This window comes from Hyperolius riggenbachi, chromosome 3 (genome assembly GCF_040937935.1).
Source record: "Hyperolius riggenbachi isolate aHypRig1 chromosome 3, aHypRig1.pri, whole genome shotgun sequence".
In the NCBI taxonomy this organism is placed as follows: domain Eukaryota; kingdom Metazoa; phylum Chordata; class Amphibia; order Anura; family Hyperoliidae; genus Hyperolius; species Hyperolius riggenbachi.
Genome location: NC_090648.1, coordinates 429,971,158 through 429,989,046, shown reverse-complemented (window position 1 = coordinate 429,989,046; position 17,889 = coordinate 429,971,158). Strand labels below are relative to the sequence as shown.

The window sequence follows — 17,889 nt, the reverse complement described above, 5'->3', positions numbered from 1 at the left end:
CAGTCACACTGATGTACTATCCAGAGACTCTGGCCTTTGGGAATACAAGGACAGGGTGAGTGTTGCTACAATATTAATGATGCTTTGTTGTGTTCTGTAATGATATCCAGAGCAAGAGGCCCAGGGATTACATAACATCCTGCATGGCGATGATCCCAGAATGCACTGGCAGCCGCACCATTCTCAGCACCAAGAGATAACACAAGGCAGATCCCTTCCTGACAGACCTCCAGAAACACAGGACTTATCCTCTTACGCACTGTTTGCTTTGGCTGCTGCTCACACAAACTTATGTTTAAATGTGGAAACTGCACTATAACAAAGGGATTATGACGACCTTATTCTTAGAGGCAGAGAATATTGTAATATCTGACTAAATTTTACATGCTCTCTCCTCCATTAACCACTGAGCAGTTTTTCTTCTTATGGGACAGAGCAATTTTTACCTTTCAGCGCTCCTCCCTTTAATTTGCCAATAACTTTATCACTAATTATCACAACAAATATATTTAGATTTATATATATATATATCTTGTTTTTTTCCCCCACCAATTAGGCTTTCTTTGGGTGGTACATTTGGCTAAGAATTAGTTTATAAGAAAAAAATTGAAAAAAATGCGTTATTTCTCAGTTTTTGTCCATTATAGTTGTTAAATAAAACATGCTGCTGTGCATAAAAGCCACACAATTGATTTGCCCATTTTTTTCTGGTTTTTACAGCATTATCTCGCTAGTACAGGGGTCCCCAAACTTTTTCGGGCAAGGGCCAGGTCAACATACTTCAGACTGCTGGGGGGCCGCAACATACATAAACTGATGTTGAAAAACATTACACTAAATCTAGGTATTGATTCCCTTACAGTCATGCCTGGAGGAGAACTCCCAGCAGCAGCCATTCAGTCATGCTGCACCGAAGAGCGTCTTTGTGCACCAGGCAGTGAAGCATACCCAGAAGACAACCTGCCATCCAGTTGGCCAGCAGTGTCACCTGATGCAGAATTGGATTGGAAGCCAGCGAAATTACTGCTCGATGGCTTCTACAGTATGTGGATGGATGGTGCCAGCACTGCTGTTCTATATGCGGGGCGCCAATATTTAAAGGTGCACTGAGCTGCATCTATAAGTTATACATTTTATGTTAGGGGGGCAGTAAAAAATCCTCAGGGGACCGCATTCGGCCTGCGGGCCTTAGTTTGAGGACCACTGCGCTAGTATAATGTATGGCGACCATATCTTATTTGGAAATAAAGGTGTATGTTTTTAGTTTTGCACCCATCACTGATTACTAAAGGTAGCCATACACTGGTCGATTTGCCATCAGATTCGACCAACAGATAGATCCCTCTCTGATCGAATCTGATCAGAGAGGGATCGTAAGGCTGCCTTTACTGCAAACAGATTGTGAACCGATTTCAGCCTGAAACCGTTCACAATCTGTGGTGGTGGTGCTGCCGCCACTCCCCCCGCCCGCATACATTACCTGCTCCGCCGGCACGACTCCAGTCCCCCGGTCTCCGCTGTCTTCTCCGCTCTGGTCTGGTCTCCGGCATGCTCTACTTCTTCCTGCCCAGCAGGAAGTTTAAACAGTAGAGTGCTAGAAGAAGTGAAGCATGCCGGACCCGGAGACCAGACCAGAGCGGAGACGGAGCAGCGGTGACCGGGGTGAGTCGCGCCGGCGGAGCAGGTAATGTATTGACACTCTATTGCGTCGGTCGTCGGGCACTCAAACGCCGCTAGCGACGCGCTCCCTACCCGCGGGCGATCGACGGTAATTTCCCGCACGGAGCGATCGACGGGATCGATCTCTTTCGGGATGAAATAGATCGAAATTTAGCGTGTAGTGTGAACGATGTGACAGCAGATTCGATCCCAGTGAACGAATCTGCTGTCGATCGGCGGGGAATCGGCCTAGTGTATGGCCAGCTTAACCCTTATTTGCAAAAATGCATGACATACATTTTAAAAAAGTTGAGTCCCTAAGGTTTAGATTAGAAACACTGCGTACTGCTCAATGCACTTGGCGGTCAATATTCCTCTCCTCTGCCTGCTTGAGGCCGATTTAACTTCATGTGCAATGATCTCACTTTTGATCAATAAACTGCCTCAAGTCCATCCAAAGTTAATTACTCCAGTATGTTGAGGAGGAATAATCAACAGCAGTTTGGATCAAAATGTGTATGACCAGTTCTACTCTTAGAAATGCTAGTGTTTGAAGAATGGGGCCAGGTGGACGCTAGTCACTTTTATAATGTAAATAAGAGGAATAACGCATGTTTATCGCATTTTTGAGCAGAGCCTCATTTTAAGTTATTTTAAACAAACTTAAAAGGGAACTTTTTCTGTACATAACTTAATTAATAAAATTGCTAATTTTTTATAGGATTTGTTGATAAATGATTTTGTTAGTTTTTGCCTAATCTTACCTTACCATAACTTACTTTCTTCTGCTATTTTATTTTAAGACGATAATGGCTGAAAACTAAGAAAAAATGGTTTTAATTAATTTTATTCTGCTTAACCCCTTTAAAATGCATATCAAATAAAATAATTCTTAGCAAAAAGTACCACCCCCCAAAAAGCCTAATTTGTAGCGAAAAACATTGTGTAGCTCACTTAGCTAGTGATAAAGTTATTGGCCAATGAATGGGAAGAGCGTGAAATTTGAAAATTGCTCTAGCTTAAGGTAAAAATAAAACCCCTTAGTGGTGAAGTGGTTAAATCTATCAGAGATGCCTGCATGTTTAATGCTGTCAAGGTGAATCCCTAGGGAATGTTTTTTTCCTCCCCTCTGTGAAATGAACGGGAACGTCACATGATCTCCCAGAGTGATCCAGGGCAGAAGGCCGCATGACATCAAATTATAGGCTAAACATCTCTGGGAGTTAGTGGGGAGATGCATAGCAATATACAGCAGAATATACTTAAATGAAGCGTTTCTGACGTTTAAACCAGGACAATTACGGTAAAAATGTGAATCCTGAATAATTTATTACGTCCTAGGGTTCTTTTCCACTTAGAAATGCAATCGTGTTTTTTTCCTAATTTCCACTACCGAGATTGAGCTCCTATACAAAGTATGGTAGCTCAATTGCACTGAAAACGCAGCAAAGCGATGATTGCACTCGGGAGAAAATAAAACGGATTGCACTAATGGAAACCGTCACTGTGGTTTCCATTCATTTTAACTGTTCTAAGGGTTTGCGATCCGCTAGCGATTGTATTTCAAAATGCTAATGGTAATGGAAAAGGGCCCTTAGTTTATGTCATTAGGGTTCTTCATACTAACACTTTTTAAGGTGATTAACCTCCCTGGTGTTATGATTATTTCCAGACAGTGGTGCTCAGCAGAGCTCGAATATTCGAGTAGCTCGAATATTCGAGCTCTTTTTCAGCTATTCGAGCTCGGTATTCGAGCTCCGAATAGCCGGAGCTATTCGAATGGGCTATTCGAGTGAACTCGAATAGCCCATTCACTATTCGCGCTATTCGAGCTAACAGCGCTATTCGAGCTCGAATACCGAGCTCGAATAGCGTCATAGCCCAGATTGATGTCCTTAGAGCCAATCAGAGGGCTCCCAGGCCCTCTGACGGCAGCCAATCACTGAGGGGGACCCTGGCCAGCCCCTACCCTATAAATAGCGGCCGCCATGTTGTGTTTCTCCGTCCTTGCCTGACTTTGCACAGAGAGAGATCTGCTCCTTTGTGCGTTGGCTTAGCAAGAGCTTTATTGTGGTCATTTACCTAGCGTTTTTGCTCACATACACCTCCTATATACACCTATATTGTTGTTAGTTAGATAGACATTGTATTTTAGTTAGTAGCTTTTGTGTTACATAGAGAGAGACTCAGACAGCTGCTGCAGGCTTACAGCTTTAGGCCTCAGGGCCTTGCCTGTGTGGGCAGCTGTTCTCTCCTGTCCTCTGTTTATTTCTCATCTATACCAGTATTTCTGCTGTCCTTTAGTACTGATTGATTGTATTTTGTATTGTAGTTATATACTGTAACTGTACTAGGACACTCACTCAGTCACTGTTCATAGGCTACTAGCTCCTGCGTGTGCGTGCAGTGCACTCACTGTTTGTGTACTGTACACACACACTCTATTTCCTTCTGAATAGTTATATACTGTAACTGTACTAGGACACTCACTCACTGACACTGTTCATAGGCTACTAGCTCCTGCGTGTGCGTGCACTCACTGTCTGTGTACTGTAGTGTACACACACTCTATTTCCTTCTGAATAGTTATATACTGTAACTGTACTAGGACACTCACTGTCACTGTTCATAGGCTACTAGCTCCTGCGTGTGCGTGCACTCACTGTCTGTGTACTGTACACACACTCTATTTCCTTCTGAATAGTTATATACTGTAACTGTACTAGGACACTCACTGTCACTGTTCATAGGCTACTAGCTCCTGCGTGTGCTTGCACTCACTGTCTGTGTACTGTAGTGTACACACACTCTATTTCCTTCTGAATAGTTATATACTGTAACTGTACTAGGACACTCACTGTCACTGTTCATAGGCTACTAGCTCCTGCGTGTGCGTGCACTCACTGTCTGTGTACTGTAGTGTACACACACTCTATTTCCTTTTGAATAGTTATATACTGTAACTGTACTAGGACACTCACTGTCACTGTTCATAGGCTACTAGCTCCTGCGTGTGCGTGCACTCACTGTCTGTGTACTGTAGTGTACACACACTCTATTTCCTTTTGAATAGTTATATACTGTAACTGTACTAGGACACTCACTGTCACTGTTCATAGGCTACTAGCTCCTGCGTGTGCTTGCACTCACTGTCTGTGTACTGTAGTGTACACACACTCTATTTCCTTTTGAATAGTTATATACTGTAACTGTACTAGGACACTCACTGTCACTGTTCATAGGCTACTAGCTCCTGCGTGTGCGTGCACTCACTGTCTGTGTACTGTAGTGTACACACACTCTATTTCCTTCTGAATAGTTATATACTGTAACTGTACTAGGACACTCACTGTCACTGTTCATAGGCTACTAGCTCCTGCGTGTGCGTGCACTCACTGTCTGTGTACTGTAGTGTACACACACTCTATTTCCTTTTGAATAGTTATATACTGTAACTGTACTAGGACACGCACTGTCACTGTTCATAGGCTACTAGCTCCTGCGTGTGCGTGCACTCACTGTCTGTGTACTGTAGTGTACACACACTCTATTTCCTTTTGAATAGTTATATACTGTAACTGTACTAGGACACTCACTGTCACTGTTCATAGGCTACTAGCTCCTGCGTTTGCGTGCACTCACTGTCTGTGTACTGTAGTGTACACACACTCTATTTCCTTTTGAATAGTTATATACTGTAACTGTACTAGGACACTCACTGTCACTGTTCATAGGCTACTAGCTCCTGCGTGTGCGTGCACTCACTGTCTGTGTACTGTAGTGTACACACACTCTATTTCCTTTTGAATAGTTATATACTGTAACTGTACTAGGACACTCACTGTCACTGTTCATAGGCTACTAGCTCCTGCGTGTGCGTGCACTCACTGTCTGTGTACTGTACACACACTCTATTTCCTTCTGATTACTGATTGATTATTGTAATTTCTGGTTGTACTTACTGTTACTACTTACTGTACTAGTAGGGACACTCAGTCACTGTTCATAGGCTAGCTCCTGCGTGTGCGTGCACTCACTCACTGTCTGTGTACACACACTCTATTTCCTTGTGATTATTACTACTGATTATTGTAACTTCTAGTTGTACTTACTGACTCTGTAACTACTTACTTACTGTACTAGACACTCACTCAGTCACCTCGCCCACTAACCCACTCCATTAAAGTACCCCACTTTTCACCCGCCCTTTTAAAAAACTTTTGTGTTTACGCCCAAAACATCGAAGATGTCTGGAAGTGGCAGCCAGCGCGGTTTGGGCAAGGGGAAGGGCAGCAAGGGAATCAGGAGGAGAGGGAGCAGCATTGTGGCAAGCCGCGGGCGCGGCCGCGTCACCATGCACAGTTCCGCAGCAGCAGCAGCAGCAGCGTCAGTGGCTAACATTCCTCCTATAGCCACTGGCCGTGGACGCCTTGGGCGCCGCCCAGCAGGAGCATCTGCAACTCACGCTGCAGAGACACAGCAGCAGCAGCGTGTAGCACCTGCTCCGATTTTCCTCCAGCCGGGTCGGAAACGTCCCATTGAGGAAAAGGATGCAGACACTGTGGTGCAACTGATGACGGAGGATGAGCAGCCCGCCATCAGCTCTGCATCCGAGGCCTCCACCCTCACCACCACCACCACCACCACCACCCCTGTTCGCAGCAGCCGCCCAGCAGGGCCTGGGGAGGAGACCAGTTCACCGTCACTCGCGGACCTGTCATTCAGCAGTCTTTTGACCCCAGGCATCATGAGTAAATTGTCTGCTGTTGTTGGCGATCTTGAGGAGGAGATGCTGATGGGCACTTTGGGGGATGAGGGATTGGACAGCAAGACTGTGGCGACAGTCAAGCAGCCCATCCATGCATCAGGAGAGGAGTTTGGGGGGTCATCATCCCAGCAGGACATGTTTCAGGAGGGGGAGGATGATGATGACACGGTGACAGACAGAGACTGGGTGCCACCAGCTCCAGGGGATGTCGTCATCAGCAGCTCTGAGGAGGAGGAGGAGGATGCGCTTGTGGGCCTTGCAAGGAGGCGCATCATTGCAAGCATTGGCAGCAGTAGGCAGGTCCCCCAGCCTGCTGGTGTCTCAGGCTCAGCAGCAGCAGCAGCAGCATCTGCCAGTACCACCACCAGCCGCACCCAAGCCCCCCCCCCCAACCACCACAGGGAGACAGGCAGCAGCGGTTCCATGCCGTAGGGGGTTGTTTTTGTCACCAATCTGGCGCTTTTTCACCATGCCCACAGTGTACAGCAAGTACGCCACTTGCAACCACTGTCAGCGGAAGTTGAGCAGAGGTGCAGACCCCTTAAAGTTCAGCACCAGCTCGCTCATCAACCACCTTGCTGCGAAACATTTCCACCAGCATGAGGAGTTCCAGAGGCTGAAGGCATCTGGTGCTGGCAGTGGCACCACACCCATCACTGCACAGCCTTCAGCAGCAGCAGCAGCAGCAACAGCAGCCACCCGCCCTCCTGCTCCTCCAGCAGCACCAGCAGGAGTGCGGAAACGCACTGCTCCTCCCCCCTCTGCAACTCCTGCCGCCGACACTGAGGCCTGTTCTGGCAGCCAGTCCTCAGTGGCCTCCTCTGCTGTGTCTGCTGATTCCCGTGCCAGCAAAAGGCCACGCCAGAGCCTTTTGAGCGAGTCCTTCCAGGGGGTGGTTAGGGCTCTGCCTCCCAGCAGCCGTCGCGTGCGGCAGCTGAACGGCTTGCTGGCACGGGCCATGTGCTCCCAACTCCTGCCGTACACGCTCGTGCAGGAGGGGAGCGACATTCGTGCGCTGCTTGCTTGCGCAGCCCCAGACTGGCAGCTCCCCAGCAGACACTTCTTCGCCCGCAAGGCCATTCCTGCACTGCACCGCTTTGTGATGGCCAATGTGGAGCGAGGGCTGGAGCACGCGGTTGGTGAAAGGGTCCACGTCACCATGGACTCCTGGAGCAGCCGCTTTGGGACAGGCCGCTACCTGTCCTTCACTGTCCACTGGGTCAGCTTGGTGGAAGGGGGTGAGGATGGGAGAGCAGCAGCGGACACAGCAGCAGCAGCAACACAGTGGGTGGTGCCACCCCGCAGGGTCGGGGGAACTGCAGCAGGTTCCTCCGATCCTCTGCCATCCTCCGGCACACCTGGCCAAACCCCCTGCCTCAGCAGCAGCGTGAAGGCCCGCCACTGCCAAGCGCTGCTGCACTTGGTCAGCCTTGGGAAGACCAAGCTGACGGCAACCCATGTGTTGGCCAAACTCCAGGAGCAGGAGAGGATTTGGCTGACCCCCAGAGGCCTCAGAGTCGGAGAGGTGGTGGCCGACAATGGGGCCAATCTGGTTGCCGCAATAGACAGGGGAAACCTGACCCACATCCCCTGTCTTGCCCACGTGCTGAACCTGGTGGTGCAGAAGTTCTTGCGCACCTACCAGGGGATGGGCGAACTGCTGGAAACGGCAAGGAACGTTGTGCGTCACTTCCGGCGCTCGGCTGCAGCCTGTGCGAGCCTGGAAGACGTGCTAAAGGAGCTGGAGCTGCCACGCCATCGGCTGATCCTTGACGTTCCGACTCGCTGGAACTCCACCCTGGCGATGTTGGAGCGTCTGGTTGAACAGAAGCATGCTGTCAACCAGTACCTTGCCCTGGCCACTGTTTCCACCGCTCAGAGAAGGGACAAGACCAGCAACATCCCGTCCATCGTTCCCGATGATGACTGGAGGCACATGCAGCAGGTGTGCTTAGTGCTGGCTCCCTTTCTGCAGGCCACTAACATGGTGAGCAGGGACCATGCTATGGTCTGCGAGTGGGTGCCCCTGGTTTGTCTGCTGAACAGGGCCCTCGATGCTTTGCTGGAACAGGGAGCAGCAGCCTTGGACCAGCAGGAGCGGCAAGCAGCTGCACAGTCCACCTCTGAGGGGGAGGAGGAGGAGGACTTGGTGGAGGTCCCTGACCTTGCTGCTGATGAGGGGGAGCAGCACAGCGCAGCTGAGTTGGTGCGGGGGTGGAGAGAGGATGAGGCTGACGAGGCAGAGGAGGAGGATGAGGACAGCACTGCCATCGATGTGCCAGCACACGTGGCCTGCCTCTTCCCAATGGCAGCGCACATGCTGGCGTGCCTGCGCAAGGACCCCAGGGTGATCCAGATGAAGCAGAGGGAGGACATCTGGATCAGCATGATGTTGGACCCACGCCTCAAGGGGAAGTTGAGCCAGTTCCTGCCGCCTGCAGGAGGAGACCCAGCGCAACAAATAAGGAGCTTGCAGCAGGCCCTTTTTGAGCGCTTGGAGGAAGCCTTCCCCCAGCCTTCCACCCCCACTGTCCAGCAGCCAGCACAGAGGCAGCAGCAGGTGCCTGCATCCAGCAGCAAGCGCCCCACAGACCTGCTGTCTCTCAGCCACGAGCTCTACAGGACTGTAGAGGCTCCGGCAGCAGTGACTAGAGAGGAGGTGCATGCAGCAGCATCCTCCTCCGGTCACAGCCAGCGCCTGACCCGCATGGTGGCTGACTACATGGGGTCCTACAGCGGGCTTGACAGCGATGCCCCTGTTGATCCCATGGAGTATTGGGTCAAGCGCCTGGAGATCTGGAGCGAGCTGGCGCAGTACGCCCTGGAAGTGCTGTCCTGCCCCCCTTCCAGCGTGCTGTCCGAGCGCTGCTTCAGTGCAGCCGGTGGCGTGGTCACCGAGAAACGCTCACGTCTGTCTCACAAGTCTGTGGACAGACTGACGTTTCTCAAGATGAACCAGGCGTGGGTGGAAGGCGAGTTCCTGGCCCCTGTTGTCGGCGAGAGGGGGACATGAACTGGCTGCCGGAACTTAGAACCATCGTTAATGTGCCTTACCACCCTTTACCACCTCCTGGCTCCTGCTCACTAAGCCAGCCTGGTTCACTTTAACTATTACGTCGCCTGCAGCCACACATTTTACAACTACAGTGGGCTGCTGTGTACTGCCCTTCTGCTGTCTGTCTGTGTTTCCCACTGCCAGGGTACACAGATTTACATTCTGCTGCCACTCTGCCACCAGCTATTACGTCAAAAAATAGCTATATCTGTGTAATTGGTTGTAAAACTAAAACTACAAAACCATAAAAAAAAAAAAAGGTTTAATTTTTCTGAGGTGCCCGGGTTGAAAACTGTGTTGTCCCAGTTGTGTATTGGACACGATGTGGGCTGCACGACCGCTGTCTGGGACCTCCTGTTGTGTTTATTTACACCCCTGGTATCACCCGCTAGGTACCAGGGCTATTATGTCACGCTGCCTGCCTGCTGCCACACTTACACTACTCCTCCATTCCTCCTGCTGCTGCTGCTGTCTGCCTGTGTTTCCCACTGCCAGGGTACACAGATTTACATTCTGCTGCCACTCTGCCACCAGCTATTACGTCAAAAAATAGCTATATCTGTGTAATTGGTTGTAAAACCAAAACTACAAAACCATAAAAAAAAAAAAGGTTTAATTTTTCTGAGGTGCCCGGGTTGAAAACTGTGTTGTCCCAGTTGTGTATTGGACACGATGTGGGCTGCACGACCGCTGTCTGGGACCTCCTGTTGTGTTTATTTACAGCCCTGGTATCACCCGCTAGGTACCAGGGCTATTATGTCACGCTGCCTGCCTGCTGCCACACTCACACTACTCCTCCATTCCTCCTGCTGCTGCTGCTGTCTGCCTGTGTTTCCCACTGCCAGGGTACACAGAATTACATTCTGCTGCCACTCTGCCACCAGCTATTACGTCAAACAATAGCTGCTCACATTACTCCTCCATTCCTCCTGCTGCTGCTGCTGTCGGTCTGTGTTTCCCACTGCCAGGGTACACAGAATTAAATTCTGCTGCCACTCTGCCACCAGCTATTACGTCAAAAAATAGCTATATATCTGTGTAATTTGTTTTACAAACAAAACCAAAAAAACATAAAAAAAAAAAAAGGTTTAATTTTTCAGAGGTGCCCGGGTTGAAAACTGTGTTGTCCCAGTTGTGTATTGGACACGATGTGGGCTGCACGACCGCTGTCTGGGACCTCCTGTTGTGTTTATTTACAGCCCTGGTATCACCCGCTAGGTACCAGGGCTATTATGTCACGCTGCCTGCCTACTGCCACACTCACACTACTCCTCCATTCCTCCTGCTGCTGCTGCTGTCTGTCTGTGTTTCCCACTGCCAGGGTACACAGAATTACATTCTGCTGCCACTCTGCCACCAGCTATTACGTCAAAAAATAGCTATATATCTGTGTAATTTGTTTTACAAACAAAACCAAAAAACCATAAAAAAAAAAAAGGTTTAATTTTTCAGAGGTGCCCGGGTTGAAAACTGTGTTGTCCCAGTTGTGTATTGGACACGATGTGGGCTGCACGACCGCTGTCTGGGACCTCCTGCCTGCTGTGTTTATTTACAGCCCTGGTATCACCGCTAGGTACCAGGGCTATTATGTCACGCTGCCTGCCTCATTGACTGCCTGCTGCCACACACTCATCCTCCTCCTCCTGCTGCTGAATTTACCTCCTGCTGTCTGCGTGTTTCCACTGCCAGGGAGCACATACAATGGCGCTTCCAACATGCGTGCGCCACCAGCTATTTGTTACGCTCAAAAATAGCTGCATTTCTTTAAAAAAAAAATTGAAAAGAGAAATAAGTGAAGAAGAAGAAGACGATATAGAAAAAGAAGGAGAAGAAGAAGAAGGAGAAGACGATGAAGAAGAAGGAGAAGAAGATGAAGAAGAAGAAGATGAAGAAGAAGATGAAGAAGATCAAGAAGATCAAGAAGAAGAAGATGAAGAAGATGAAGAAGAAGAAGATGGAGAAGATGAAGAAGATGAAGAAGATGATGAAGAAGAAGAAGATGAAGAAGATGATGAAGAAGAAGAAGAAGAAGATGAAGAAGAAGTTGAAGAAGATGAAGAAGAAGATGAAGAAGATCAAGAAGAAGAAGATGAAGAAGATGAAGAAGAAGAAGATGGAGAAGAAGAAGATGAAGAAGATGAAGACGATGAAGAAGAAGAAGATGAAGAAGAAGAAGAAGATGAAGAAGAAGAAGATGAAGAAGAAGAAGATGATGATGAAGAAGATGAAGAAGAAGAAGATGAAGAAGAAGAAGAAGAAGAAGAAGAAGAAGAAGAAGAAGACAATATAGAAGAAGAAGAAGAAGATATAGAAGAAGATATAGAAGAAGAAGAAGAAGATATAGAAGATAAATAAGAAGAAGAAGAAGAAGAAGTATATACAGTACTGAACAAAATTCTGGACACAACTTCTCTTTCCACCTTTTTTTTTTAAAGGAACATCCCCACATAATCACTTGCTGTTGTTACTTGGAAAAAAAGATGTTTCTTGCATCATTCACCCTCAAAACAAGTGTTGGAAGCTATTTAAGGCCAATTCGAATAGTCAGTTTGAATAATGAGCTCGAATACCGACTCGAATAGTGAGCTCGAAGTCCGAGGTCGAATCGAATAGTAAAAATTATTCGACTCGAATAGTCGACTGACCTCGAATAATTTACTATTCGAATTCGACCAAACTCGAATTTTAAAAAGGGGTATTTGAGCACCACTGTTTCCAGATTTAGGTTCTAAAAGCCATGGAACTTTTTCACAAGCTTTTATATACAAAAAAAAGGAAAAAAATACCACAGAGAGATCTGCAGCAGCTTCTGCAAATAACTCACTCAGGCACGGTATTACCGCTCTGAGCTGCTGATTTCTGTCCTGAGCCTGATTTGGGATTACCGCTAAGGAGTTTAAGGAATGACTCTGGGGTTGTAATGAAGGAGTTTATCATACAAGGCTTTACACTGATATCTCTGTATCAGTCTATCATAATGTTCTTATTCATCTGCCTTTTTACACCAGACTTTTTTTGAGTGGAGTGACCCTTTAATATTGAGATGGCCCATAAAAGTGTCCTTCTCACGAGACTAAAATTGGAAACCAGATCATACCTGGGCATGTAGAGGACCCGTTCTGCCACCACAAATCCCACCCTGAAGAAGAGGTTACTGGCCGGGATGAATGGGAACACCAGAAACAGAAGACCCACCAGGACCTCTCGATGTCCGCTCTTCTGGGAAACAGACACAATCTGGGTCAGTGGTAAGAACAGAATGAAAACCACAATACAACGTACAGGCAAAGCTCCTCCCCACAGTTCAGAATTATCCAGGTAAGCGTACACCTAACTTTGCTTTGCAGCAGTGTTCTATTTGCATTTGCAGCCTCCCTTTGCCACCGATTAGTCTGACCATTATCCCATCAGGTCGCATTCACAGTGGGACGTTGCAGAGCTGTGTTATAAAGTCTTATAACGCAGCTTACTGCACTGCAATGATAATCCTATGGGAACATTAACCGTGTGACGTTAACGGCGCATTGAAAAATGTTGCGTTATGGTAATGATCGATTGTGTGAAAAAAATTGAGAGAAAATATTTTTTTCGATTGATAAATTTCAATCAAAATTGTAGTTTTTTTTCCTATTACAATCGATCGGAAAGGTCATAAAAATCAGATCAATTTTGTCAGAAATTGAATGGTGTGGGGAAGGTTGTGTGAAAGTAATTCAACCTAATTTTAAGTTTACATTCAAGAATAAAACAAACTTTATTTGTCATAGTGACACATTAGATAAAATGTATTTTTTCACTGTAATAACAAGACGTTTTGAACCATTTATTGGCTAACTTAGAGTTGGACTTGGTTCCTGCATATAATGACAAAATGTAAAAAACACAGCTTATATATACTGACATACAGAGGAGAATAGCCAATAAATGGTATCATACTGATACTAACACGGCACAATACTCTACTGCTTCTACTTCACTGTAATAAATGTAGTGTTGTTGATTGATGAAAATAAATGAGGAACAGATTTGTTAATGTAAGGTAAATTTTCTAAACTTGTTTGTGTTGAGTGCCTTTTGACATAGCAGTGATGCCACAGATCACCCCATACACATATATAAATGAAAATGTACCCGTATATTTCGGCGTATAAGACGACAGGGCGTATAAGACGACCCCCAACTTTTCCAGTTAAAATATAGAGTTTGGGATATACTCGCCGTATAAGACTACCCCTCTTCCAACGCACACCAAATTAAAATAAAAATTAAAAAATCATGTACTGGTGCTGTGTATGAACAGATACTGGTGCTGTACTGTATGTTTTACCCAATATATATATCAGTATATAGTCAATTGACTTGTTGCATTGGTCAACTCTCCTTAAGTCGACTGGTCAGCTCTCCTTGGCTACCTGTTTATCAGAGCGGTATGGAAGAATAGATTGCGCTCCCTCAGCAGCGAGATCTGAGAGGCGGTAACAGGATAGGGCGTATCACCCGGCATCAATGACACCCGGCGTATAAGACGACCCCCAACTTTTCAGAAGATTTTCAAAGGTTCTTATACGCAGGAATATACAGTATATAATATTACGGTACATCTAATTAATATCTTTTGTTCAATTGTTTTAGTCGTTATTGTGTCAAAATAAAACATACATGTGTGGTACATTGGTTACAAGAGTCTAATTTTTCATTCAAGCGAAAAAAAAATAAAAAAAATTGAATTTGTCGAATTGAACATTTTTGTACAAAAAATTGTAATGTGTGTGGTTGCCATAACAGTTTCCTGGTTGAACTGCAACAAAACTGATGAAAGTTACCGAGCAGGGAATAGTAGCATGTTTTTTCGGTTTATGTCCAAACGTCTATGGTATGTGGGAAATGTTATTGAATTTGTGAAAAAGTGTAAAATACAGAGTGCAGTATTCAACTCAACCAAAAATATTTTACCGAACTGCCCTTTAGTGAATTGAGGCCCATGCTTTCAAATTTAGACTAAGTTGGTAGTGCTCATCGTTGCTAAGAAGATTTTGTTTTCATTCAGATGAAACATAACTTTCTCAAGTATACAAAGTAATGGGAAAGTTAACATTTTCTGTAAACAATTACACAGTAAATGTAATTGTAAAATATTACACTATTTTTTTTTCTTTATTCCATCGTTCTTGTCTAAAATATGCGAAAATCGTATGTACGTGTGTGGTACACCTAAAAAGAAAAAAAAAAAAAAAAAGAAGAATCGGCCTCTTCATTAAACTGAAAATAAATCGATTGACATAGTTGAATCGAAGAAAAAAAAATTAGATGGTGTGTGAGCCCATTAGGGATGGAGCACAATCATTTGATTTGTGCACATCATAGACAATGGTCTGCTTGGGAATCACAGGTCCCTTGTAATTCATCGGCATAAAGGAAGACACTCTATTCTCTCTCGATTCGATAAAATGATCAAACTGAATGGTCGATTGTACAGCCAAATTGCTAGATGTATGGCCACCTTTCCTTTCCTCGCTCTTTCACAGATCATTACTCTAAAAATAACAATAATAAAAACTCCCCTAAATCATCAGTCCCAGTACATGGGTAACAGAACGGGTTTGGTGACATGCTAATGCTCCCTTTGTGTGAAGATGTGTATTACTGTATTTATAAAATAGCCAGATCATTATCAGGCCAATGACCCAGGTTCACTGCGATAATGACTAAGAAAAGCAAACAGTGGCTGTCCTCTGTTCAGCTGCGGAATAAACTTAGCGGAGAAAGTTTCCAGGATATAGCTGGAGACAGTGGGGGAGCGGTGAATGAGCTTCCTGCAGAGGCTGATAACGATCAGATATGGAGGAGGTGACACCAGAGGTGGCTACAGAAGGAGGAAACCAAGCTGGAGAAGGTCCCATAGTTATTCTTGTGCCTGTGCCTGTGATAGTTAGGTGTATATTTCACTCATGATTCAGTGCTTCTGATGGTAAGCAGCTCCAGAGGATTTGGGTGCTGTGTACCTGCATTAGCCAGATCCTGGCTTGGAACTGGAGCTGGCCAGGAAAAGAGCAGGGTGGGGGCTTCTGGCCACCAGATCCTGGTTGGAATGTTCCCCCTGGATTTGCACCTGCAGATTACACAGGTGGTAATGCCTAAAACGCACCTGTAGCGAAATAAGCATAAATAGATACTTCAGGAGTGAAAAACCTGTGGATAGTCCTGAACCTCCCCTGATCCTCTTACACCCCACCATTCCAGTACTGGGTCCCTCTAAACATATTCACCAAGGGCTCATTGAATATGCTTCTTGTGGCCGTGGTCCCGCCGTGTAAAAGCTCATCCATACTGGACATGGACAAGTGAGGTCTGCGCATTCTAATTGGCATGCGCGAAACTCACTTGCATATGCCTATTATGGAGAAGCTTGCTCTCGGATAGAAGCGCAGTTGCAAGAAGAGGAACGATGTTTAAAGCCAATGGGAATCCGTAATTAAATAAAAAAAGACAGATACTCACCTAAGGAGAGGGAAGGCTCGGGTCTTAATGAGCCTTCCCTCTCCTCTCCCTGTGCCCTCGGTGCTGCACTGGCTCCCCCGTTCAAATCCCCCGCCGGAGGGGGAGCCGAGTCCTCCTGAAGACAGGCGGCTCCATACAGCGCACGTGCGAGTGCGTCAAAGAGTGTAGAGCGTCCCATCTTCGGGAGCACTAGGGCTCACGAAGCATTTCCAAAGCCTCCCTTCGGCGGGGAAACAGTGGTATTTGACCGAAACAGTTGAATACCGCTACAGGGGAGCCAGCGCAACAACCGGGACCGGGAGAGGAGAGGTAATGCTCTATGGGACCCAGAGCCTCCCTCTCCTTAGGTGAGTATCTGACTTTTTTTATTTAATTATTACAAACAAAAAAAAAAGGATCCGGGCAGGCATGGCAAGCTTACTCAGCCAGGGCCTGGATGACTCTGCCTAGACTGACAAGGTCCCACAACGACAATACCTTTCTTGTAGTGGAGCAGTGCAGGCTCAGGCACAGGAGTACCACAAACAGGACAAGAGTCTCAAGGTTTCTTCTGTCCCAGAGAGAATGAACAAGGGGTATGCTGCCAACTTGCCAGTCATAGCACAAGGTGATGGGGGCCAGCAGCAGGCCAGCATTGAATGCCAGGAGGTAAGAGAAGGTTAGGAATCTGGAATTACAGAAAGAACAAGCAGTTAGTATGGTGGAATCTTGCAGCTGATGTCTTGTGACTTAAAGAATGCCGCCAATTAACAATGTTCATAGTAACAGCCATACATTTCATATTTGAAGTTTTTATTTTTTTGACTAAAGCCTTGGACACACGTTGGATAAAAGTTGTTTCAAACGTGTGACGAGTGACAGATATCGCCTTACCGAAAGACAATCAGTATAAAAAAAAGGAGCCAAATGATGTTAAGCAACGAGTGACCGTTATCGCGTATTCAGGCCGATTCAACTGGTGGATCAGGTCAGACGACTATAGGGAAGATATTGTGCACTTTCAATTACATTGTTCTGGAGTATGCCTGCATATGTTGTGTGAAATGTCACTTCCACTTGCGTGTACACCATTCAAACAACATGATCGTTTGGAATATCAGTGTGTGTAAACAACGTAATTTAAACTACCGTACTTGTGGTTTCTTTTTGGGTAATGTCGTTTGATCGATGTTGCTTGTTTGTTGTGATCTCATGCCTGCTGAAATGTTCTGCACCTGTCACATTCCCTTCCTTCGCTGCTATAAGCTGTTTATATGCGTTGCTTACTGCCACTGTGCATATCTTATCAGCTCTACAACACACAGTAAGTATGCAGTATGCTGAGTACACACAGTGCAATATCACATCCGATCGATGAGTAATCTGACAGGACGTTGCATCGTGTGTACATATCCAAAGTGCTCTCAATCGATAAAGGGAACGATTTTATTGTGACAACTTCGGAAAACCGATCCCGTTATCGAATAGGAGCAGACAGGACATTGCGGATTCCCGACGATCGGATGGGAAGTAGCATTGTGTGTACTCAGCAGTAGGGACCTAGAGAGGAGTCACTACATGAAAACAATGATAGCCCCCAACTGTCTGTTTTTCGGAGGGACAGCCCCTCTTTGGCTTTGTTCACATATAAAATCGAAATCGCTGACGGCAGCGATTTTCGATTTTGTAAGCGATTTTTTCCCCGTCCCGGCGCTCAGTGGGTGCTGCGTTTATCAGTTGGCTGATGTGTGTAATGGTTAAGGGCTCTGCCTCTGACACAGGAAACCAGGGTTCGAATCTCGGCTCTGCCTGTTCAGTAAGCCAGCACTAATTCAGTAGGAGACCTTTGGCAAGTCTCCCTTACACTGCTACTGCCAATAGAGCGCGCCCTAGTGGCTGCTGCTCTGCTCTGGCGCTTTGAGTCCGCAAG

General features: G+C 46.4%; 1 protein-coding gene across 3 annotated transcripts in view; it reads right to left on the bottom strand.

The window, feature by feature from the left end:
• The window catches only part of TMTC1 (transmembrane O-mannosyltransferase targeting cadherins 1), an 87,933-nt gene that overhangs the window by 28,005 nt on the left and 42,039 nt on the right, over positions 1-17,889 (bottom strand). For 2 of the 3 annotated variants that reach the window (XM_068277626.1, XM_068277628.1), the window contains exons 8-9: positions 16,458-16,647; positions 12,580-12,701 (exon numbers count right to left, since the gene is read on the bottom strand). In XM_068277626.1, the coding sequence (XP_068133727.1) occupies positions 12,580-12,701; positions 16,458-16,647 (312 nt within the window). The remainder of the gene's footprint in view (positions 1-12,579; positions 12,702-16,457; positions 16,648-17,889) is intronic. The other variant, XM_068277627.1, reaches the window with a different exon arrangement.